This window comes from Cucumis sativus, chromosome 3, assembly GCF_000004075.3.
Source record: "Cucumis sativus cultivar 9930 chromosome 3, Cucumber_9930_V3, whole genome shotgun sequence".
NCBI classification, from domain to species: domain Eukaryota; kingdom Viridiplantae; phylum Streptophyta; class Magnoliopsida; order Cucurbitales; family Cucurbitaceae; genus Cucumis; species Cucumis sativus.
This window is the reverse complement of record NC_026657.2, coordinates 22,441,624-22,466,826: the sequence shown is the minus strand read 5'-3', so window position 1 is coordinate 22,466,826 and position 25,203 is coordinate 22,441,624. Positions and strand designations below refer to the sequence as shown.

Genomic DNA, 25,203 nt, shown 5'->3' with positions numbered 1-25,203 from the left:
GTAAAACTCAAAAGTGAAAGTTTGAAATGTGAGAGATGCGTGAGAGATAGTTGCGAGATGCGTGAGAGATAGTTGCGAGATGCGTGAGAGATAGTTGCGAGATGCATGAGAGATAGTTGCAAGATGCGTGCGAGATAAAACATAAAAGCTTAATAAACATACACAAAATCACTCTAACTTGAGTTAGAAGGGGTAGCAATTTGATTGTGAAACTCATAGTGAATGTTTGAAACGTGCGAGATAGTTGCGAGATGCGTGCAAAATAAAACATAAAGGCTTAATAAACTTAATAAACATGCACAAAATCATAAAATGACGATGATGAAACAGTTTCATGAAGAATTAGTCAATAATAATGACGATGATGAAATTATGGTATAATGTAAAATCCGCACCAAGGACTGATATACATTATAATATCAATAACAAAGTTCGTTCTACACAACATTGGCCAATTGAGATCCTTCAATATCCACTTATCTATCTATTCAACACTTGGCGATATAAACCATAATGGAACATCTAAATTCGTAAACCATTATGGTGCCAAAAACAAAAAAACAAAAAGATAGAAAACCAAAAACTTGGGAAAAATGTAGGACTAAGTAAATATATTCATCCGTACAGAACGATGATCACAACTTTTTGGTAGAACTTGAACCATTTAATTTGGGTGATGGTGTTGAAGACTCATTGAATGCAGATGAGCATAGGTCACTAATACTTCAATTTTCACATTTGGGTCTAAGGGAAATGCAAATATTTTGTCCAAATCCAACCTGTTCACATGTCAACAATGATTAAAAAATTGAAGAAAAAATCAATAAGTGGAGATGTAACCACACAACCTAAAATCCACACAACCCAACAAACTTCATATCATAGGCAGCAAAAGAGCACAAGTTACCAATTCATTAATTGCTTAAAAAAAAGGTAGAGCTGAAGCACAAAAATGAAGAACATTAACGAAAAAAACAATTGAACTTAGAGCTGAAGCCCAAAAAGAACATTAACAAAAAAAACAATTGAACTTTGTCAATTTGAAGTATACTTCAACTTTGTTAATGTAAACCCTATTGCACTCCTAGTGCTATGATAGATGCAGTAGGTTGTTTTTCCAAGGGATAAACATCCTTGAATGTATAAATATAGAAATGCACAATTATGACTAAGAATATTGTTGTGTATGGGTAAACTATATGGTACAGTATGTTTACAAGAAAATAGTGCCATCAAATTCATCCAAAAAGAACATTACATACCAGGAGAGGATTAATTGGAACCCATTCTTCTTTTGGCAGCTACAGTTCTAATCCTACCCGAGTTTCTTCCGGAGATGTTTTCTAGGAAAGAAAAAAAGAAAGCAAATTACAGCAATGACATGTTTTGGAAGCAATCACAATATGACCAGGATAATTACCACAATGAGTTGAATCTATTAGGATTTTGTTTGATCAATTTCAGTACTAATTCATTCCAACCAGACATGACATCAATTGCTCAAACAGATTTTCCAAACTAATTTGATGGTTCTTGGTCAATTTTCAATTTCCAAAACGAAATTCATAATTTATAAACCTATAAACAAGAAGATAACGCCCAAAATTTGAAGGAGAGAAGTAGAAAATTAGGGATTAAGGAAGTACCATAAGCAATTTGATGATGTTGCTAGTGCTGAAGATGCGGTGAGCAAGGTGAACTTGAGAGGCTCAGAGGGAGGAAAATAGGGGGCCAATATGCATTTCTCTACGCATCTCTGATGCAGAATCTTACATTCCAAACATGGACTGACCACCACGGAGGCTTGAACAATCGGCGACGGTGAAGGAGACGACGACGGCGACTAAGAAAGGAGAAAGTTGAAGTCCCTCCATTTTGCTCGGTAGAAGAGAGCGAGGGAGAAGGAGAACGCGAGAATGAAGGAGGAAAAGAAGAATAATAGTAAAAAATTTATTTTTAGGGTTTTTTTAACCTAAGGACAATATAGACTTTTACTAGTTAATTTGTCCTAAAAGTCATCTATTTTAAAATCCATCCCAAAAACCTTTATATCCTTCAAAATTATCACAATATATATATATCTTTTTTGATAATTTTCCAAATATCTTTTACTATCGCTAACTAGAAAATTTTAAATATTATTTACTATATATTTAGAGGTGATTAGGAATGGTCGCAACTCAGCCTTTTTAGTTTTTTTACCACTTAACTACCGGCGACGATAATACCATCCACGAACGCTTCAGCTCCAGCGAGACCCACGAATCTCCAACTCTGAATACCACGAACGGTATTGTTCCTCTCCGGTGAACAGTGTCGGTGCGATACCCACGAGTTGCAGCAGTCACCCATTCGAAATCGGATCTGATTCTGGAACTGGCGCAATTTCGGCTCTCTCAGTGGTGTTCAACGGGGGTTTCATCTCTTTTGACTAGGTTCCACACTGACCTACTTTTATTTAGCGTTATATCTAAGTCACGCACTTCTTAACAGCTCTAAATACGTAGGATTAAGCATATATGGACACGTTCTAGCAAGAATCCAAGTCTATTTAGACAGTGGTTCTGAACATTCTAAGTTGTCGTTTGGACTAGTAAGTTCGGCCACTCAAGTTTAAGATTCTTTAAATTTGTCTCCAGCGCTGGTAAACTCTTATACGTCGACTCAAAGTAGTTTCTGAACTATTTGAACACTTTTCAGTGAGGAACCAGGTCCATATGGTTTAGGCATTAGAACTCCATTTACAACTTTTTGATTTTAACTAAGGTGCTGTTTTTTAGTTTTTGGCCCTTGAATACTCTCTGGTTTGAATTTTGATCATAAACACATTTCGTTAACACACTGAACCATATCATAGAAGAGTAGAGAAAAAAACATAAATATTTATAGTGGTTGTGTATATATTATGCAAGATAAACAATTTTCTATTACCTTTGAACTTCACGAACAAAATACAACAAAAAAAAAAGGGAGAAGAAGAGAAAGACTTTAATTCTCAAGCAATCTGACACAAAACCCAGAATTTTACCCTCTGAGCGGAAGCTAAAAACGAGCCTATAAAACCCAGAAAAACCAGTCTGCATGCAGTACCCTTCAATGATCGTCCAAGTTCATTTCCCACAAACTGATGTATTGGAGGCGGGAGAAAGGTTAAAACCTAATACACAAGTTCCAATGTTTGGGCTACAATCTAGAGATATTAAGGTTGCACAAGATTTTTGGCTTTCATAAATCATAAGCCCAACCACATAAATGCTTAAACAAATGAGAAGCCCAATCCACAACTTCAAAATAAAATATGAGAGAAAATGCTGGAGTCAAAACCACGAAGCAACAGTTGTGTTTCTACGTGTTCAGATTAAGGTTTAAGGTTCCTTTGAGTAAAATTGCTCATTATAAACTCTTTTTGAGACTCTGAATAACATTTCAAACCAGGTTTTAACGTTGGAACCTTGTTTTTATTATTTCAAGAGTTTGTCTTAGTTAAGTGGAGTTCTGCCTGTTGATTTTGTTTGTTGTATGATGGTATGTTAGACGTTACATATTTTATTTATGTTATGTGTATATACGACTTGTATGATCTATTTATGAATTTATTATATGTTATTGAAAAGAAGAAGACAAACACAAGATATATGTGGAAAACCTAGTGCAGGGAGAAAAAACCATAATACAAGTTGCTCTTATTATTTTCTAATAATCCAAAAAATACAAAGGGGAAGAATATATACAGGCTTCAACAAGCCTTAACAAATAAGGAAATAGAACTAGGGTATAATAAATTACAAAAATATCCTTGAGACTAAACAATCAACTAGTCCCTTGTTTCCAACATATTCCAACGCTACTCCTCAAGTTGGAGTGTAGATGTCAATTAAACCTAACTTGCTAAAACAAAAGTCAAAGTTCTGCTTGAGTAATTCTGTAGTGAGAACATCAGCAATTTGTTGACTAAATGGAATGTACGGAATAGATACTGTCATTATCAAGTTTCTGTAAAGATACTACAGATGTATCTTTATGTATATTGAATTTCCTCAGGAAGTTACAATATAAAGTTCTTCAACAAACACAATATAAGACTCAGAACACTATTAAAATCCCAGATCACAGCAGATCATCAACTTACGTAAAAAAGAACTACCAACAAACAATAAAGACTCCATGATATCATAAACCAAAACAAGATCGAACAATAAAACCTGGACCCTTCTGCTTTCTTTCCTTGCAAGGATAAGCAACCTCCTCCTTCCAGAAATTATCTTCGATGCCTTTCTCTCTCCTTCTTCTATTTATCCTAACCAACTAGTGGGACGCACTGAGGGATGATCCTGCCCTTTTTCCTCTCCCAATGCTTCACGTGTAATTCTGTTTTTCTCTTTATTCTTTCTACTATAAGTAATAAGTATAGGAGGTCTAGCAGTTTCTCCTTTGTAAAATATGTTGTCAGTCTCCACATGTTTTGTTCTGTCAAGGGTCATTGTCGGTAGGACTTCTTCTTCGTCCAAAGTAGGTAAATCGGTTGCTTCCTGTTTTTTCTTGTCAACGATTTTCACTTCAACGCTTAGCATTTTGCTCTTTCGTGTTTGAAATTTTGGGTGTGTTATTCCCTGATTTTTTCTCAATTGTTGACGTGATTTTCTCTTTCAAATTAGGTTGCACAATCTCTAAATTGAAAATGTTTTCGTCGTTGTTATCCCCACAAGCAATTTCTTGTTCTTTGCGATTTATACTGTAATATTCCTGCTTCTTTGAGTTTATTTCTTCCTCATCTTCTTTACTCAGCTCATTTTTTTCAAATGTTGGCATGCTATTTTCATAGTATCTTCTTTGGTAAACTTGCATTCTTGGTTGTTCTTGAATAATCAGTGGCAAATTTTGGACATGTTTTGGAGGAATTTGTTGTACATTCAAATTTTGTCTTTGTTGGGGGTAGTTTGTGATTCTTGGTCATGGTAAACCCATATTGTTCTCTATTTCATCAAGTGCCAAGGACATGCGTTCAAGTGAACAAAAGATACCATCGATTGTGCTTTCAATTACGCAAGTGTCGGATCGATGCCTTCGATGTTAGGATGGTTGTTTGCTCCACCTCTTTGAAGGTTGTCATGGGGTCATTGTCGGTAGGCCCTCTTCCCTCCATTAAATCCAAGTTTCTTGATGCTCTGATACCAATTCGATGTAACTCAAATGAGAGAATTTTATTAATGTTTTGAAGTTGTGAATACAAGAAGAGAACTACTCTATTTATAGCAAAAGTAAACTAATCCTAATCCTAATCCTAATTAATAAGACAAACTTAACAAAAGTAAACTAATCCTAATTGTATGACCCGTACCTAATTTAGGAAGGCTAAAATTTGACCAAGTGTTGAAGGCGTTTTGAAAGAAAAGTTGTGATAGGATTTTAGGTGTTTAAGTATTGTTAGGCATTTGAAGTTCTTTGCAAGATGGAGTTAGGCGAGGAATATATCTAATCTTGATTTGACAAGGGTTTACGTGTAGGATTAAGAGCTAAGCATGTCTAAGATGCACATGAAGTTTACACGTGTATCACTAAGAGTAGGAGCTGGTGAATTATTAAGAGTTTAAGGATGACTAATCCATTTAAGGACTAGTATAAATAGAGGAAGATAGTAGAATGTTAAGAAGTTTATTTGTGAAGTGAAGTGTTACTTTGCTGAGTTGCTCCTAGGCAAGAAGAAGAAGAAGAAAGGAAGCTAGGTGTTTAGCAAGGAAGTTCTCAGTGAGTGATTTTCTTCTTAAAGAATTTGTTTATGTTAAAAATTTTCCTTAAAGTTCTTATTGATTTGAAATGATATTTAATATATGAATGTTTTAAAGAGATTTTGAAAGAAAGTTTATACTATGTTTTATATGAATGTAAAATGAAATTATGTTCAAACCATTAGTCTTCTTCCTGTCATTAAGCTAACTGTTATGTGCACATAAGGGATAAGACAACCATGTAGAAAAGGACTGCATGGTGGAATGAAGCTGGCCAATGCATAGAAGGTGTGTATTGTGTTAGGTGGCCTGTGCAACAAGGAGTGAATTAGGATATTTCCGGATACTGTTGATGAAAAGGACATCACAGTAGTCTAAACGCGAAGATGATGAGTCTTGGCATAGGGAATTTCATGTACTTGGTGAAAGGATTGTTTGAGACTAATGTGTGTTTATGTGATAAGATGTATTTATGCTATTTGATATGAAATGATGATATTTATTAGTGTTTTCCAAAAGGGTTTTACTTAAAACCTCACTAGGTCTTTTGACTTACGTTTTAAGACTTCACTTCCCAGGCAATAAGGCCAAAGTAAGGAAGGGTTAAGGAGCTGCTAGGTGAAGAGAAGCCACTTGGCGTTTTGTAAGTTTTTAATGTTATTATTGTATCTTGTAAAATGTTGTAAAATGCTGGTTTAAGGTTAATAAAGGAACAATTTATATTATTCTGTTGTGTTAAAGTGTTTTACTGCCTAAAGTATGAATTCAAGTTAAGTATAACGTCATCAAGCGTTTTAAGGCAAAATTTGAGGACTTAAGCTGAGCTTTTTGGCGTTTAACGCGTTAGAAATGCTCAAGTCATACTATGTAACACGATGCATTGAGGTGCTTGCGGGACAGAGTGTGACACTAACCCTAATCCTAATTAATAAAAGAAACTTAATCCTAATCCTAAATAATAAAAGAAACTAATTCTAATCCTAATAAACCAAAAAAACTAATTCTAATCTTAAGGATTTGGCCATAATATCCTATTCCTACTACATCAGGGAGTGTTGATTATTTTCTTTTTGTATTACATTTTATTGTATTGGTTGTATTATATTTGCCAGATTAATTTTTTCCTTCTTTATAATAGGTTCTTCTATTTAAGAAAATCCTTCTTTCTCTTTGAAAAATAAAAGAAATATATTATTTTGGCAGTTACTATGGTTGAGTACACCGTAAATGCTTGTGTTTATTCACTTTAGTTTTGAGTTGGTTGGTTTTGTTTCACATGATAACTTAAGAATGTTCTGTTGAGTCTAGTTAGAAAGTTTTTGTTTATTTAGTTATCATGACTGATGTGAGAGTTTATGGTCTCAGCTTTTGTGCGCTGTACAGTATGGGATCAGAAAAGTAAGAAAATACTGAATTGAGTTCGAAAATGGACGAGCAAATAGATAGTAATTGGAAATAAAAATGTCCTCTCTTGATGCTTCAACTTAAACCAAATCAAAGAATTAAAGAGAGCAAGAAAAGGATGAGAGGGAGAGAGAGAAAGAGAGTGCTCCCTTGTCGCCGTCCCTCGTGTTGATGGCCTCCGACGATTGCTTTACCCGCAACCTCCCGTCCTCACTGCTCTACCTACTTCCTCCGCTTATCTCTCCATCCTCGACTGATTTCACCCTCCCCGATAAACGACTATGGAAACATCAAAACGGATTTCGACAAAAATCGAAAATAAATCCTTCTCTTGTGAGTTTGATGCAAATAGTAGAGGAAGGGTGATCCGCCTAACCGAAGCTCACTTGAATAAGTCTTATACCCTTTTAGGAGAGGAAACTCTTTTTGGCTGGCTGGCTGAATCATTGGAGGAAGTTCTGCAGACCTCGAAGCCCCAAAAATTTTTTAGAAAGACATTCTGTAATGGAGGTTTCACCTGGATTCAAAAAACGACAAACAAGAGAGGAAGCTTTTTGGAGATTTCGAAGGTGCTGAAGTCGGGGAAAAAAGGAAACATAGTGGTCCCAGCTGGTGTTGACTTAAAAGGATGGGAAAGTTTTAGGCGATTACTGATGGACTTTTTGAATGATGAAGTCGACTCTAGGGCCCTTCATTCTGAGAAGAAATTAACCCATAAGTTTTCTCCTGGAAATTGATTGGAAATTCATAAATAGCTTCATCATCCTGCGCGAATCTCTAACCATGGAGGGTATCCAAGGGTAACTCTTAGTCAAGAGGAAGGCAGAAGCAAAGGAGAAAAAAGAGTTAGAAAGATCTGCTGGGAGGATACACTGGTGGTCACTAAGCGCGATTTCCACGATGATTGGCAGAGGATTTTGGATGTCCTTCAGAATCAAACGCAAAAAACCTTTATTATTAATCCGTTCCACGCGGACAAAGCTTTGCTCAAATGCCCTGATTAGACGATAGCTAGACTTCTCACGATGAACAAGGGCTGGGCTACCTATGGCCCTTTAACATTGAAAATGGAATGGTGGGATCCAAAAAAACATGGGAGAATGGCGTTTGTTCCATCGTATGGAGGATGGATTAAACTAAGAAATTTTCCCCTGCACCTGTGGAACGAGGAGGTGTTTAAGAGGGTTGGTGATAAGTTGGGAGGTTTCATTGAGTTTGCGGAAGAAAACTCGAGCCTCATTAACTGTTTGGAAGTGAATATCAAAGTTAGAGAGAATTACTGCGGCTTCATTCCGACGGATTTTGAGTTGATAGAAGGACCCGATTCTTATCTTGTGCAGGTGACGTCCTTCCAAGATCCCAATCTTCTTATTGATAAAGTCGCCGGAATCCATGGATCCTTCTCGCCGGAACAAGCTGAAAATTTCTTCAAAGGCCCGGGTGGTCCGGACCCGAACCCGATTGATATTTGGCGTGTGGAGAAGCCGAACTCAAGGCTGGCAGTTTTCGCTTTTCAGAATTCTGAGATGGAGAGTACGGCGACAGAAGAAGCTGAGAACATCTGTCCTTCTCTGCAAACTGACGGAGATATTACGGGAATTAATTCAAATTTACCGCCCAAGCAAACCCTAATGGATTTGACTAAAAAATTGGGCTTGACCAATGAAGTGGGCTTCATTACAGATGTGGGCTTCCCTGATTTAAAAGGAAAAGGTATAGCAATGGATGAAGTACTTACTCAACAGCCCACCAATTTTAAAAAGCAAACTTGGCTCTTTATTAGAGAAAATTCCCAAGCTACCCGAGCTAACCAACCCCTTTTACTAAAATTACCCAAGCCCACCAAAATCAAGTTTGCAGAAAAGGAAGAAATTCGACCTTTCTTTAAAAATAGTGTGATCTGCTCCACAAACCAACCTGGAGACTCTTCAAATTCAATGTTCATATCAGGCCACATTCACGGAGAAATAGATCCAACTTCAGACGTTTCTATTTCTAGCCCGGGAAGCCTCATCTCTGAAAACAATTTTGCTCCTCTTGAAGCCGAAGACGTGCAGCACATCTCAGATTTTTCCTCCGACATCCAAAGACTCTTCCACGAGGTAAGCATCACGGAAAGAGGTAGGGAAGAGGGTCTTCAGCTAATAGCTGTTGAGGATACCAGTGAGCTTCCTTTATCCAATGAAGAGTTAGTTGAAATTGAAAGCGTAACCGAGTTAGAACCAGCAGCTTCTATACAGAATCCTTTTCCATTGAGTAAGGAGGTGATAGCGGCTCTACTTGAATATGATTTATGCATTCGGGCTGTAACCAGAAAAGGGAAACAACATAGGAAGGGTGGGGCCTCTTCGAACAACAACAAAAAGCTTACTAGAGAAGTCAAAGCACTGTTAGGCAGTTGGGAAAGGGAAGCCCAAGCGGAAAAAGATAATAATAAGCCGGGCTATGAGGGTGATCCATGTTAATTATCTCTTGGAATGTAAGGGGTATTAACGCTCGCCCCAAAAGAGCGCTTGTGAAAGAATTGCTTGCGAAATTCAACCCAGACGTGGTAATTTTACAAGAAACTAAAGTAAGCAGTGTTGATCGGCAGTTGGTGAAGTCCGTTTGGAGTAGTCGGTTTGTTGGTTGGGCTTCCTTAGAGGCTTGTGGTTCGTCGGGGGGTATTCTTATTTTGTGGAAAGAGGATTCACTCACGGTTGATGACTCAATTCAAGGGGAGTTCTCTGTTTCTATTCACTGTAAACTTAAGGCTGGTTTCTGTGGATGGATAACAGGTGTTTACGGCCCCTCGGCTTATAGACGTAGAGAACAATTCTGGATGGAGCTTTCTAGCTTATATGGCTTATGCAACGATAACTGGTGCGTAGGGGGTGACTTCAATGTAGTCAGATGGTTAAATGAGAAGAGTTCTGGCACTCGCCCGACTAGAAGTATGCTTCGTTTTAACAACCTGATTGAGGAGATGGATCTGGTGGATATTCCCTTCCGAAACGGAAGGTTCTCTTGGTCCCGTTCAGGGGTTAGGCCCACTGCTTCAAAGATCGACAGATTCCTTCTATCCAAGCCTTGGATGGAGTTCTTCAGAGAAGTAAGTGTGGAAAGACTTCCTCGTACCACATCGGATCACTTTCCGATACTTTTAAAAATGGGGGCTCATTCCTGGGGTCCCACACCGTTTAGATTTGAAAATGCTTGGTTGGACCATCATCTTTTCTTTAAAAATATTGAGAACTGGTGGGGCAGTTTGGAGGCTGATGGCTGGCCTATATTCTCTTCCATGGAAAAGCTAAAAGGTCTGAAAGCCATCCTAAAAAGCTGGAATAAGGAGACTTTTGGTAATATTTTCTCCCAAAAACAGGCGCTGATTGATAAGATTAACTCTTTTGACTCACTTGAAGAGTCGAGCTGCCTCAACGAGGAAAATGTGAAGGAAAGAGAAAACAGTAGAGGGGCTCTGCTTGATCTGATTGTGAAAGAACAGAAGCTGTGGATGTAGAAGTCGAAGCTTCACTGGCTGAGAGAGGGAGAGGAAAACTCAAGCTTCTTCCACAGATGGGTTTCGGCTCGTAAAAGTAAAAGTATTTTTTCTTCCTTGGTTAGTACAAATGGGAAGACTCTTGTCACTGAGAAGGAGATTGTGGATGAGATCCTCAACTTCTTTTCAATGTTATATGGCACAAGGATTTCCTCGCCGTTTATTTGTGACGGTCTTAATTGGAGAGGCCTTAGCTTACAGGATTCGAATTCACTTGAGGCTCCCTTTACCGAAAAAGAAATTAGAGAAGCTGTCTTTGATTTGGGTTGTCTCAAATCCCCTGGCCCTGATGGCATGACTGGAGAGTTTTATAAAAAATCATGGAACATTCTGAAGCCCGATCTCGTAAGGGTGTTCCAAGATTTTTTTAAAAACGGAGTTATTAATAAAAGATGTAATGAGACTTATATCTGCCTCATCCCCAAAAAGAAAGAGGCGGGCCGTGTCAGTGACTTCAGACCAATTAGCTTATGATGAAATCATCTCCAAGGTGCTTGCTTCAAGGCTTAAAAAAGTCCTTCCATCGATAATCAATGACTCTCAAATGGCTTTTGTGGAGGGAAGGCAAATCCTTGATGCTATTTTAACTGCTTCTGAGGCTGTCGACGAATGGTCTTTAAGAGGCAGAAAAGGCTTGCTTTTGAAGCTCGACTTGGAGAAAGCTTATGATAAGGTGGATTGGTCTTTTCTTGATATGATCATGAATCTTAAAGGCTTTGGTAAGAGATGGAGGAAATGGATTTGGGGATGCTTGTCGACAACTAATTTCTCGATTATTGTCAACGGGAGGCCTAGAGGGAAGATTATTGCTAAAAGGGGCATTCGTCAAGGTGATCCTCTTGCTCCTTTTCTTTTTACGATTGTGGGAGATGCTCTAAGCTGCCTTATCCACTACTGTAATGAGAAAAGGAGTTTAAAAGGCTTTCATTTTGAGAACCTGTCAGAGGAGCTAACCCATCTTCAGTACGCAGACGACACGCTTCTTTTTTCTTCCTGGGAGGATGGAAATCTGGAGAACTAGTGGAAGTTGGTAAATATCTTCCTTATGGGAGCCGGTCTCTCCCTTAATAGAGCTAAAACCTCCCTGATCGGTATTAACCTTAGCAATGATGACTTAGCTCCTTTTAGTGCATTTATGGGATGCTCGGTTGATAATCTTCCCTTTAAATACCTGGGCTTCTCTATTGGAAGGGGTCATAATAGAAAAGAGATGTGGAACAATCTTGAAGAGAGATTCAGACACAAGCTTGATAGGTGGAGGAATGTATCCCTCTCCTAAGGGGGTAGACTAACTCTGGTGCAATCAGTTCTCAACAGCCTTCCTTGTTATCTCTTCTCCCTTGCTCAAGCTCCAGTTGGCGTTATTAATAGATTGGAACAGTTGATCAGGAAGTTTGTTTGGACAGGTGGACCTAAGAACCCAATTGCTCATCTCGTCAACTGGGAATGCACGTCCACCCCAATTTGTTATGGTGGTCTTGGGATTGGCTCTTTTAGGCAAAAGAATATTGCTCTTCTCACTAAATGGTTTTGGAGGTTTAGTAAGGAAGAAACTTCTTTATGGAGGCGTCTAATGGTGGCCATCTATGGTTTAGAGGAGAATGGGTGGTCTACCAAAGATCCAAACAGGGGAAAATCTCATAGATTATGGGCTGGTATTTTAAAGCATAAGGAGATATTCTTTAATCTTTCTGCTTTTGTTTTGGGAGAAGGAACAAAAATCAAATTTTGGAAGGATAGATGGTGTGTCGCGGAAACACTTGCAGAAAAATTCCCTAACTTATTCTCCTTGGCGCTGAATAAGGATGCTTATGTGGCAGAATGCTGGTGTACTGCTACTCATTCTTGGAAATTGGGCCTTAGAAGAAACATGCTCGACAACGAGATTGCTAATGTGGCTTCAGCTCTAGAAATTCTTCATTCTTGGGCCCCCATTGCTAGGAATGATAGTCTTAACTGGACTCCTAATATGAATGGCAACTTCACTACAAAATCTACTTTCCTTAAGAGATCCCCCAACATTGCTGTTACCTTGATTCGTCATATCTGGAAGAATAAAATTCCGAAGAAGGTGAAGTTTTTCTTATGGTCGCTTGCTTACAGAAGCCTCAACACCCATGAGAAACTTCAAAAAAAAATTCAGAACACATTGCTTAGCCCCTCGATGTGCTGCCTATGCGCTAAAGATGAGGAAACCTTGGATCATCTATTTTTACATTGTCCCTTCACAAAAAAAGCTTGGAACACTCTGTTTGGTATTTTTGACTTGGAGCTCTGCCTTCCTAGCAAGATTGATAGTTGGATGATTGAAGGTCTTAATATTAGAGGTTACAGCCCTAAAGGAAATATCTAATGGAAATGTGTGACGCGTTCCCTTTTGTGGAGCATCTGGAAAGAAAGGAATAGCAGAATTTTTTAAGATAGATTTAATTCTTTTGATTCTTTTTGGACTGTGGTTCAACACACAGCCTCTTGGTGGAGTACGAACTACACCAAACACTTTTGTAATTATAGCCTTTCTATGATTTTCAACAATTGGAAGACCATTATGTCTTAATTCCCTAGCTTCTCCCGGGGAGGGCCCGCTTGTCCCTCGCCCTTAGGATGTTCTGTTTTGCTATATGAATATACTTGTCTCTTATCAAAAAAAAAAAAAAAAATTTAGTTATCATGACTGGAATTGTGGTTGAATTGTCTATCATGTGTTTTGTTAATGGGTAGTTATCACCGTTAGCAGAGATGCTGTCAAATTTTTGGAGCACCTTCACTGTTAATATAATTCGGTAAAAGGGTAGTTTTGAATTTTGAGTAATGGTCCCTGGCCTAGTTTAGTGTGAAAATTTGGAGACGTTACCAATTGCTTTTCTTTTTTTTATAGAATCTAGAGGAGATAAGGTGGGAATGGCTATGGAAGGAGTTGCTTCTATTGCACTTCTGCCTTGCGGCTCGGTCTCTGGCCACTTCATTCAACTTCCGCATTCCATTTGCTACGGCCTCCATGGCACTGGTATGCTTCACATCCATTTCCCCAACTCTCTCTCTGCCTTTGGTTCTTTTAAATTTCTGAATGATTCTTAGAATGACCATTTTAAGTATAACTATGATTATGGTTTTGGTTTTGATATTTATGGAAACACTCTAAATCAAGTTTGATTATCTTCATGTGGAAGACTTTCTTGCATAAATTTTGGAAAATCTTTTCTCAATTGATGATAGAAAGTATTTGTATAAGGCATTACAAAAAGTAGCATTGGTGAAAAATTATCCTTCTATTCTTTCTAAATTTCACTCCTCAATTAAGGTGTGTGGATTACCGATGAAAAAATTAGGCCTCAAGCACCACCAAGTAAGATTTAACTGAGGCTTTAGGGTCTGGGTTTAAGTCGTTTTGGTGCTCATCTTTAGTATTTGTTATTGGAAGTCTTTCAGTTGATGTATAGCTATGAATTCTGGTTTGTGGGTTTGGTAGTTTATGGACATACTCTTTTACAAGGTTGAAAATTCGACTGTAGCAAACTGGTTCGGTAAACTGAAGGTCGGATGAAAGCGTTGGGTTTTGTGGATCTTGGTAAGAAAAGGGTTGCTTGTTTTGCTTTTGTTTTTGTTTTTGGTTTTTTCCCCCTGAATACTAGAGGCCAAATTCATACTTAATATTTTAGAATTCTACATATGTTGAAGGTAAGGTTTGAACTGAAGATCTCTGTTGTGTTTGTTACGTACTTGATCTGAACATTCTTTGTATGAATTTTGGTCATAAATAACATGTTTTAAGTTTGTATGGTGGCATGGTATTTTATTTTCGTGACCCTTTTTAGTCTTGAGAGAAACTTGCCCTAGAAATCTTTCTTTGCTACTCACAAATATGGCAAACTTAACAAATGATTCTAGCAAAGAGCTTCAATTTCATATTCCAGCAAAGAGCTTATAATTAGAACGTATAAATGACAATCTTAAGGAGCTAATCAATGGAGGAGATATGAGATCCTACAATATAAAATTGAAGATCTACAAGTTGAAACCAACTCAAATGAAGCTGATGTTGAAATTCAATGAAAGACCACTTGAAGTCAAATCAATCATGAGGCGATCATTATGCAACAATGACCAACGATGAAATAGAGCTAGAAGTCTTCTTGAAGGCACTAAATGATTAATTCCAAATTAAGCCTTCAAGCCAAAGTGAAGAGTTGATCAAAATCTGCCCTTTCATCCAAAAGAAACGATTCTAGATTCATTCACATTATTTATGGATTATGTACTAATTTAATTTCATGTATTTATAATTATGAGTATAAGATCCGTACTTGAATGGAAGGGGTCATTTTGGGTAAATAAGAAGTTTTTAGTTAGGAGTTTTTGATTAGGGGTTTTGAAGAAGGGAACTGACTAAACGATCGGTTTGAGGATCTAAACGATCGGTTAAAGAAGCTAAACGATCGATTAAAGGATCTAAACGATCATATAGAAAGATAAACGATCGTATAGTTAGACGATCGTGTAAGAAGTAAATGATCGTTTGAAAGATAAATGATCGTGTAAGAGGTTGAACGACGTTTAAAAGCTAAACGATTGGCCAGACATTGAAAGTTGAAAGACAATTTTGAGTTAACTATTCGGTGAGTGGATTCTAGGTGTTTAGACATGCAAAGACTCATAATTTAAGTAAGTAGTAGCTGGCAAGCTTAGAGGAGTTTAAGAGTGACTAATCCAATTTAGGATTGGTATAAATAGAGGAAGTAAGGTCTGTATAAAAAGATTAGTAAGCTGAAATTCTTAAGTATTACTTGACTGAAAAGAAAGAAGTGGTAGGCGTGAAGAAGATTGAATTAGGCATTTTGAAGTAGGGAGAAAAGAAGTATTTTGTGAGTGATTTTCTTAGGAGGAATTCCAGATTTCTAAAGCTTTCCTTCCTTAATCTCCTTTGTGATGTATTATTATGCATGTTTATGTTTATGAAAAGCATGATTTATGAAGAAAGTTTTAGTGTTGAATTTCAAAGTTAAAGTTCATGTTTTATTGATTGTGATGTCTGCTTTGATTGAGAGTAAACTATTAATCATATTCCTATCAATAAGTTAGCTATTACGTGCACATAAAGAGCAAAGGCAGCTGTGTAGTTTTCTACATGGCTGTAGTTTCCTACACGACTGCATTGTGGAGTGAAGCTGGCCAATGCATGTGTTGAGCTTAGTGGCCTGAGCAACGAGAAGTGAACCAAGGCTATTCCCATATGCTTTTGATGAAAAAGACATCACAATAGTCTAAACTCGAGATCCTGAGTCTTGGCGTAGGGAATGATTCATGTACTTGGTAGAAAGGAATATATGAGACTAATGTGTGTTTTCAAGATTTATGTTTAATGAACTGTAGCGTTGTCTGTGTTGTGAAATGAAAATGTTTTATGAATTGTATTTCCGAAAAGGTTTTAAAAAACTGTCACTCACTAAGTCATAGACTTACGTTTTAAGTTTTCCCTACCCCTAGGTTGTAAGAAACTAAGCGATCGAGTAAGAAGCTAAGCTATCATTTAAGAAATTTAAGGAGCTAAGCGATCGAGTTGAAAGGTAAACAATCGTTTAAGGAGCTGAGCAATCAGAGCTAAACGATCGGTCAAGGAGCTAAGCGATTAGACTGAAGAGCTAAGTGATTGTTGAAGGTTGAAGACTGTGAAGGCGTTTATGATTTCTTATTTAAATCTTGTACTAAGTTCTTGCTTCATGTATTGCTATAAAAAGTATGTTATTAAGTTATTAAAAATGTAGTTGTGTTGTTTTCTGCTGTGCTATGGATGTGTTATTTATCGTTTAGTAGTATTAAAGAACCTAAGCAAGTGTTTTGGCATTTCGCTTTAGAGGTGTCAGGATTGCTCAAGTCACGTTTTGTTTCGCATGGCAAGTTTAGGGGCGCGAGGCGGGGCGGGGTGTGAGAACGAGAGTAATTAAAAGAGAGTTAGATGAATTTAGACAACTAGGTGAAGGGTGTGTCCTTTCATATTGTCTTTTCATTTAGTATATATAGTGTTGTATTTCTCACATTTGGAAGAGGAGAAGAAGATTGAAAATGTAGAATCTTGGTTTTTAAACCTTAAAACCTTAAAAGCTTTTAACCTTTGTTTCTTGTGTTCTTGTGATAGAAGACATGAATATTTGGAGCATTCAAGTAAGGATTGATCTATCTTGCTTGTGGAGTGCTTTGAAGATTAAAGGTTGATGGGAGATTCAAAACAAGGTTGATGGGAGATTCAAAACTTTGTCCGATCTTTGGCTATTAGATCATCTAAGTAATCTGTTATGTACCCTTCCTTAGGGGTTGATGTAAATTTGGTTTTGGGCTCTTCAGGTTGAGTTCCTTAGGTCTTGTTTTTCAAAATGGTTCTTAGATCCGATGCCCAGAGGTTTCATATCAGAAAAAACCTTAGAAATTCATTTGCACAAACAATTTAAGTCTAAATGCAAAACAAAAAACAGGACAATGCTCAAATTGTCTTAAATGTCTATAGTAGGAGACACTAGTGATGATTTTCACATTTGACAAGCTTAAATATCATAATCTCCCAAGAGATGCAATCTGGACAGACACTATTCACAATTCTGTACACTTTCTTTTTTTGTTTTCGGTTCCCATGCAATGCCATCTTTCAAACTATATTGCTTTTCCTGCATCATCTTCATTCCATTCTCTTCTTTAGCTATGAAAGTCTCTTGAATCTTCTTTGCCATCTTGGAATAGCTCCTTCAGTTATATTCAATTGATCAATTTTGGATTCACATCAATCCTTCTTTTAGAATGCATGGTTTCTCTTTTTCCCCTGCCTAGTTTATCTTGCTGTTGCTTAATCTGTAAGTTTGTTGATAATTTTGGTGTGAAATCTTTGTCTTCCAGAATTGGAATGTGAAAGAGAGTGCAGCAGGGGTGAGGATTACCGCTTGATCAAGCTCACAATTACGAACTACAATGTGATACATTTTCCTTCTTTTGCTTCTTTCTTCTAAGTTGCTAAAATTTTGTTCTCAATCAGCAACCTTTATTAAGTTGTTTGTTGACATTCCTATCCTTTTACATCTCCATTTCCATTTGTGTTTTACTGCCAGAACAAGCAAGAACGAACTGTCGTCGTTGAATGTAGAGGCCATGATGCTGCACGGTTTCACAGCATTGTTCATGCTCATGGGTAAGTCCCAAGTAATGCAATAGTTAACTTATTTTTCAATTCATCCTTTAGTGAGTCATTCAATAATTCTAGCCTTTTGCAGCATCTTATCTCTAATTAATCTTCTTTCTGCTTCACGTTTCACCTAAAAGAGATGGAAACAAATTATCGGCTGTTCATATTCCTCACCATTTTGAATCTTTGAGCTACTTTTCAAATCAAACAGTTAACTATCACCGTTTGCTAAATTCTACTTTTAGAACCTAATATGACTTGTTATGGCTGCTCTGAATCCATTGGCTTCTTGTTTGAGTTGATTGTAACTTTGATGTGATGAACATCATTAAGTTCCTCTCATATATGTAGACAGTTGGGAAGAGGATGTAGTGAGCATGGTTGAAAAAAAACACGGAAAGAACGAGATTATGGTTTCCTTCGAGTGTCAGATGTTGAAGTCCGAAAAAGCAGCCGAAGATCACATCAGACAGTTTATGCCCAAATTAGTAGGGCAAGACGCTGTTGGTACGTGTAGCCAAAAATTTCAATATACCAACTATAGTACGAAGCTTGATTTTACAATTTCATGAAGTAAAAGAGATCCTCTTCTTTCAAGGAGTTTGAGCCTCCTTGCAATCTCTGATTGAATGTCTTATAATTCACTTGGACAAAAATAAGTTATTTAGTGATAGTTTATAAAAGTGAATAAGAATGAAGCTAGCCTTGTGTATCGCCCCAGGAGGTAAGACATGGTCAAAAGTTCAATTTTTACCTTCACATTCTTGACCTAAAATAATAATAATAATAACAGAAGTTGTAGTCTAGAACCTTGCCATCCTCGAATGATGAAAATGTGCTGAGTCTCATCATCTGTGTTCTACATACTTTGGCAATTTCGTTTATAAGTGAAGCTTTGAATGGACAGTTAACGTGGGGCCAATGAGCATCGGAGGATTGGATTTTGAAGCAGAGGAGCAGCCAGGAGAGTGATGAAACCATTTGAAGCATTTGGAGTTCAAAAGAAACACTTTTCTGATAAAGCAATGTAGTTTCTCTTTAAATCTTTGGCTTCTAGATTAAGGTCTTTAGCCGAGAATGGCTACTGAATGTTGTTTGTCTAGGAGATTTTTCTCTTGTTAGACTTCTATTATTATCTACTAGTTCCAAAAATTAGTTTAGTGAGCAAAAAGTTCAGAGGCCAAATTTAGTACTTGGCCACTAGAAATCTGTTGGTACCGAGCTTGAAGAATTTGTCTGGAGGAACACTTATCATATTTACAAACTTGTATAGATAAGATATAAGATATATAAAATAGCACCTCCAAGTTATTTGCACAATTTTAGACAATTAAAGATTCGTTTGTTAATGGTATTGTTTAACAAGAAAAAAGAACTTGTTTGATAACTATTTTTTCTTAATTTTTCATTATATTTTGTTGTGCCTTCAACTTTCTTTTTTAATTTTTTATACTGTCGATCACCATCTATGACCATCACTGATAGCCACCAATTTCAGTCACTGCCGATTGTGTGCATCATCTCTGACCACTGTTGTTAGCCACCTCCAACCATTGGTGGCCAACTATAATAGCCATCATCACTCTCACCGACCGCAATTAGTGACCTTCAACGACCACAACTATTGAACTCTAACAGTGACCACCAGACCCACTCACCACTTTTAACCGTTTTGAAATGAACACTTACTTTTTTTCGTATGGTAAATTTGATAAATATGACTCACCATTTTTAACCGTTTTGAAATGAACACTTACTTTTTTTCGTATGGTAAATTTGATAAATATGACGGTAATTAGATGCTAATCTTTTTTAAATTTTCTATTTTTGCAATTTTATTTTTTAAAATTTTCTATTTTTGCAATTTTATTTTTTATTTTTGCAATTTTGAAAGTATAAGTGACATAGGTTCTATTATCATAATTTTTTTTGCTATTTTTTCAAACTCCCTAAAAGCTAAAAATACTAAAAATTTAAAATGAGAATAATAAATAAACAAAGTTTGAAATTTAAATTCAAAAAATATTTAAATGATTAATTTTCATAAATATAACAAAACAACAAAATATTTACTTGTTTGCGTAACAAAATAAAAGTCTATGAATTCAGTGATTTTTTAAAAAATATTCTTAACTTTCCCCGACGCGGTTGAAAATGATAAATGAAACTTATTTTTGTTATATTTGTCTCTCTTATTTAATTGTCAATTAATTATTGTTCGTGTATAATTATGTATTATTGGAAAAAAATTGCTTAAAAATGACATATTTAACAATTAAAATTCATATATAAAACTGTAAACCATTTGTGGTGACGAAAATCACGTCAACAACATTTGTTTTAGATCACATTTTGAAATATGTATGTTTTAGATCACATTTTGAAATATGCTAACAGAACTTGTATTTTCATCCGAACAAATTATATGCCAACGCAATATTTTTCGTCAGTAAAATTTCATCACCAAAACTTCTATGCCGACGAAATACAATTTCATCGAGAGAACTTGTAAGCTGACGAAATTGAGTTTTGTCGGTAAAAATTGTACGATGACGCAACAATATGTGACAAACGAAAGGTACTTAAGTCGACGAAACTAGATTTTGTTGGCAAGAACTTCTTCCGACACATATACTATGATGTTTTTGCTGACACAAAAAAAGGTGCCAGCATAACTTACGATGACGTTTTTTGGTTTTTGTTTGACATTTTTTTCATAGATAAAAGTGAAAATTTTAGTGTGGCTTTAGAGGATTTAGATTTAGGGGTATAGGTCAGGTTAGTGGGCTTCTTCTTCTTGGGACTTTGCGGCAAGCTGTCCTTAGAGTCCTTGGCCTTTGAGAATTTTTCTTTCTTTGATCCTAGTTTTTGTGAATAGCGATGTCGCAGTGTGTCACAACAACATTGAGGGTAGCTCGAATCCTCTGACACATCGTTTATCATTTGCAACATCATCTTTTAAGAGTTATCTAGCTCAATAACTCGTTCTTCCATATGGACAACAGTGCCCGACGAACTGTCCTCGCGCTCGTAGGCGACGTTTCCAGTTCTTACCATTCGTGATTCTGGAGTGTTAAATCTTTTCAACAATTCTTGTCTGGGTAATCTGTTGAGACGACCAGACACCGCATCAATCACATCGGCTGTCTTGAAAATTTCACGGAGCCGCTTTTCTAAGAAACAGATGGAATCAAGAACTTCCACTAGATAGAGCATCTACTCTTCGAGTTCTACTAATCGTTCATTATAGGTCTTGCCCGTCTGTTTTGTAGCCTACATCTGTGTCTTAACAGTCAACTAACCAATTTGGCTCTAATACCACTTGTCACAATTGTAGCCTTTCAAACTGGGGATGGACAATTGTGTAGCACTTGTTCGAACTCAATGAACAAGTCAGTCGATCAAAATTCGAAAGTTGCAGACAAACTCAATGTACGATGAAACCTTCCTTCGTGTTCTTGACAAAATTGTTTATTAAATGCGAGAGAGAAAGAAATTCATTGAAATCATCGTTATAATATGCAATGAAGACTGTCAATTGCAAGGAAAAATGTTTGCTTGCAAAGAGTGCGACACTGTTTCGACGGAGATTCAACTATTATGCCTCCCCTATAGTATATTTTGAGCATTTTCAATTCTTGTAGGCTTGCATATGAAAATGTCGAAATGTCACACCCAAGTTTTATGATTTAAAATAGAAAGCAACAAGCTAAACTAAATACAAAACATAAAGATAAGATAAATTGGAGGTATTTAGACATACGACCACAAACAAGCAATATCCTGCACAAGTATGCTCGTTACACGGTGAAAGCTGATGGTGTCCAAACTCCATCTTTCACCTCCACCTGCGAAAGTTTCTCTAACGTTGAACATGCCTTTAAGTACAATTTCTTAATTGAATGCAGGAAGGGTCTTGCTCGGGGAGGATGCTTAACCCATGCTAGGATGTGTTCACCTATTATCTCGCCTATGTTCATCAGAATCTCCTCATTATGCAATAAACTATCATGATCCTTTCCATGGAGACGGTGCTATCATGGCGAGTAGGCATGATCTTCTTCACAAATACCAATCAGATGCTAGCTTTTGTGTTTAAATTATGCTGGAAGAGCTAGTACTTTCTTGTTGGCGTGATATCACACTTTGTCCTAGGCCAAGCCACTTTCTTCAATGCAATCTCTAAATCTTGAGCTCTTGGATTCTTGAAGATGTCATGTCCAATCTCATTCACCTCCAACCCGAAGAACTCATTTCCACTCCATTGATCACAACTATTCTAAGTTGTGTCTTTTTTTCCCAACTCCGACTCAAGTCCGTCGAATGGAGAATGCTCAACTACTGCATTGGACAAACTTGCTTTGCCAATAGAGGCTTGATATCTTTTTAAGGCTTCAATAAGAGAAAGGTCTCCAGACATAAAGGTTGAGAGAACTAATTATATATGAAAAAAAGGTATAAAATGGAGGAAGAAAAAGAGAAATACAACTTAAAATGGTGATGATCGAAGAAGTAGAATGCTTGCAACTCAGTGAAGAAAGTGTTTGGCTCAAAGGTTCTAAGTTAGGGTTTTTGGTGGGTTTTAATACACGTTCTTAACCATGGTTAGAGTTGGGTTACCGCATGATTAACATCACGCGTTAATAAATGTGGCATGATGGTCTAACACAGACGGTTCGTTTCTCAAGGGTGACATAATCATTACTTTTTAAATTTTGAATTTTAAAAAGAAAATGAAACGTTGTGAAATCCCCAAAACCCTAATCATTTCAAACGAAATCCTAAGCTTAATCGCATCTTGCGAGAAGATAAAAACACCTAATGTGTTTTGATGTGACTCCTTCTTGCAAGATGACTTCATCGTGTAAAACCCTTACCCAATAACTTAATGGTCTTGCAAGATAAATCGTGCTCCCTAACTAAAAAAGAATACAAAATTTAAAACTACCAAAATAATTTACGAGTATAAAAGTAATCACATGTATAAGATTTACAAGAAAGAATACGAAAATTTACGGATGCGATCTGGTAAAAGAAAATTAAGGAAAGTTTATACATTGCAGATGCATCATTGCGTCTAGGTTCTCTAGCAACGAAAGACTGCATCTGGTGTGTTGCTCCTCATAGCCAACCTATCCTTTGGCCACTGAGGAATTATTAGTGAAATTAAATATTATAGTTTTGAATCCAATAAACTAAGGTCCCGAGACTATCTTGAATAAAATTTAACTTTATGTAGAGACATAAACATGGATCAAGTTTGAGTATATAGCTTACACAATTTATAGTATATGAGGTTGAACGCCTCACTTTGGGGACACTATGGATGTGACCCACTTTGTAATTGGTACAAATGATGTGATCCTGAATCGTTCATATGAAAACATGAAAGTGGAGGCATCCTATTTAAAGAGTTTGCTTAAGAGTAGAACCATGAAATAGTTATTTTTACATTATAACATCGTTGAATATACAAAACTAACTATTTCGATTATTGACCTAGGTAACTTAATCTTAATCATAAGCTAACTATAAACTCATATAGATTATCTTTAGATTTGCATAGGTGAGAGCAACTCAACAACGTTGGCCCAAAAAGTCTCTCATTTCAGGGGTAAGATTGGGTGGATAGTTGGGGACATAGGGTGCAAGATTGAATTCAGTTCTACCGATTATAGGGTTAGTAGATAGTTTATTCCCTTAATTAAAAACTGAATAAATGTTTTCAACGAGGGGCCTTACCCTTTGTATGCTCTCATTCAGCTCTCATTTATTTACTTGTTTCTTTTAGTATCTTTTAAGTTGTGAAAAAGAAGTTGGAACACTTTTTATACTCCTTAAAGGTTGTTAGATGTTGAAAAGAAGGAAGATAAAAGCCAAAGGAAAGGTAAATATGAAGTAAAATTTAATTATAAAAAAGAAAAAGAAAAAAACAAGGATGTTTTTTTTCCACTTCTTCTTGAGCATATCAACGCCCCGTTCTCGAGTTTTCTCTTCGTCTCATCCCTCCCTTTCTCTCTTTCACACCAAAACGACGACCAACACGACACGTCAACCACCTCGCCCATCGTCCTTTGACCACCAGTCGTAGTCAATCGTTGTCAGTTGCGTCCGACAAAGGCGTCGCGAGTCACTTGGGATGCTGCTCTGCCAAGCCAAGCCGAGTTCACTCAAAGTCACCTTGCCACTCCTCAACTGCAACTTCTCGTGCTCCGTCGCGTCGTTGCTAGCTTGTTAGATCTGCTTATGTAGGCAAATTTGGTGCTTTCTAGTGAGTTTAGGGTTTTTTCTTGAAGAGTTTCGAATACCCTTTAAGTTTTGGCTTTGATTTCGCAATTACCCAATACTTTTTGTTGTTAGATTTGGAATCTTAGAAGATTTTAACTGCAGTTCAGCTTTTAGGAAGCTCGAAATTGGGGGTTTGGACATAACTTGGATAAGATTCTAAGCTTTATGGAGTTGATCTTGAGTATCCATTTAATTTTAGTGAAAAATTTGAGTAACCCATGATGGTGGTTGCTTGATTTTGAATTTAGAAGGTGGTTAGGATGTTGTCCATTGAAGTTAAGGTTACTTTACTAAGTACTCGGTAATTTTGGAGTAACTTCGTTGAGTTTTCTTAGAGTTCTCGAATGCCCATTAAGTTTAACCAATCATATAAATTTAGCCATGATATTTGGGTCCTTGAATTGAATGTTAAAGGTTGAAAATGGACTACCTATTAACTTAGGGGTTTTTTTGGGTGTTACTTCTATAAGCTTCGATACATGGAATGGTTTTAGGTACTAGATTCGAATTTAGAAAGTCGTTAATGTGTTGTCAAGGTGATTTCGACAAGCTTTCGGTAAGATTTGAAATAAATTTAGTTAGTTCTCTCATAGTTATTAAAAAAAACCACTTAGTTTTAGCATGAACTTGATTTTACCCATATTGTTTTGTATGAAAGATTGAAAATTTGGAGAACTTGGAAACATAGGTCAACACGTTTAAGTTTGGATAAGTATTTTGACTCGTTAGATTGGTATTGAGATTGTTAATGTTGGAATTTTGTCCTAAAACTCGTAGTTTGTAAATCATATTCTGTTCAATAAAGTTGTTATTTAGAAATTAAATATTATAATCTTAAATCCAATAAATCAAGTTCCAAGGCTATTTTTTGAATAAACTTGAACTTTATGTGTAAACATAAACGTGGATCAAGTTCGAGTATATAGCCTAAATAGTCTATAGTATATGAAATAAAGGTTGGGCGCCTTATTTAGAGAAACTATGGATGCGGCCCACTTTGTAGTACAAACGAGGTGATCCTAATCGTTCATGTAGAGACATGAAAGTGGGGGCATCCTATGTAAAATGTTTACATAAGACTG

General features: G+C 36.7%; 2 protein-coding genes and 1 long non-coding RNA gene across 8 annotated transcripts; 2 read left to right on the top strand and 1 right to left on the bottom strand.

Moving 5' to 3' along the window:
* Positions 1-370: 370 nt before the first annotated feature.
* Positions 371-2,012, bottom strand: LOC105434911. Its single transcript, XR_969024.2, has 3 exons — positions 1,647-2,012; positions 1,263-1,343; positions 371-779 (listed from the first exon to the last, which is right to left on the bottom strand). It is a non-coding gene; the product is annotated as an uncharacterized LOC105434911 (long non-coding RNA).
* Positions 2,013-2,158: 146 nt separating this feature from the next.
* On the top strand, positions 2,159-19,220 carry LOC101206322. 6 transcript variants are annotated; one of them, XM_011653214.2, is made up of 7 exons: positions 2,188-2,435; positions 6,305-6,369; positions 13,547-13,675; positions 17,551-17,624; positions 17,760-17,839; positions 18,189-18,340; positions 18,741-19,220. In XM_011653214.2, exons 3-7 carry the CDS (start codon positions 13,570-13,572, stop codon positions 18,803-18,805), a joined length of 477 nt encoding a protein of 158 aa, XP_011651516.1. In that variant the 5' UTR covers positions 2,188-2,435; positions 6,305-6,369; positions 13,547-13,569; the 3' UTR covers positions 18,806-19,220. The 6 variants fall into 6 exon arrangements, with proteins under 6 accessions (XP_004149842.1, XP_011651516.1, XP_031738372.1 ...); XM_031882512.1 differs by lacking the exon at positions 2,188-2,435 and adding an exon at positions 4,987-5,123; XM_004149794.3 differs by lacking the exon at positions 6,305-6,369 and having other exon boundaries at positions 2,159-2,435.
* Positions 7,412-7,867, top strand: LOC116402447 (transcription factor Pur-alpha 1-like). The gene has a single exon (XM_031881694.1). The coding sequence runs from the start codon at positions 7,412-7,414 to the stop codon at positions 7,865-7,867; it is 456 nt and encodes a 151-aa protein (XP_031737554.1).
* Positions 19,221-25,203: the final 5,983 nt, after the last annotated feature.

What these genes read in the sequence shown, in the direction of transcription:
- LOC116402447 (XM_031881694.1), top strand. Translation starts at nt 7,412, where the DNA reads ATGGAAACATCAAAACGGATTTCGACAAAAATCGAAAATAAATCCTTC.
- LOC101206322 (XM_004149794.3), top strand. Translation starts at nt 13,570, where the DNA reads ATGGCTATGGAAGGAGTTGCTTCTATTGCACTTCTGCCTTGCGGCTCG. An exon ending in TCACAATTACGAACTACAAT is followed by an intron (nt 17,625 to 17,759) that starts GTGATACATTTT and finishes TTTTACTGCCAG; the next exon opens with AACAAGCAAGAACGAACTGT. An exon ending in AGTAGGGCAAGACGCTGTTG is followed by an intron (nt 18,341 to 18,740) that starts GTACGTGTAGCC and finishes TTGAATGGACAG; the next exon opens with TTAACGTGGGGCCAATGAGC.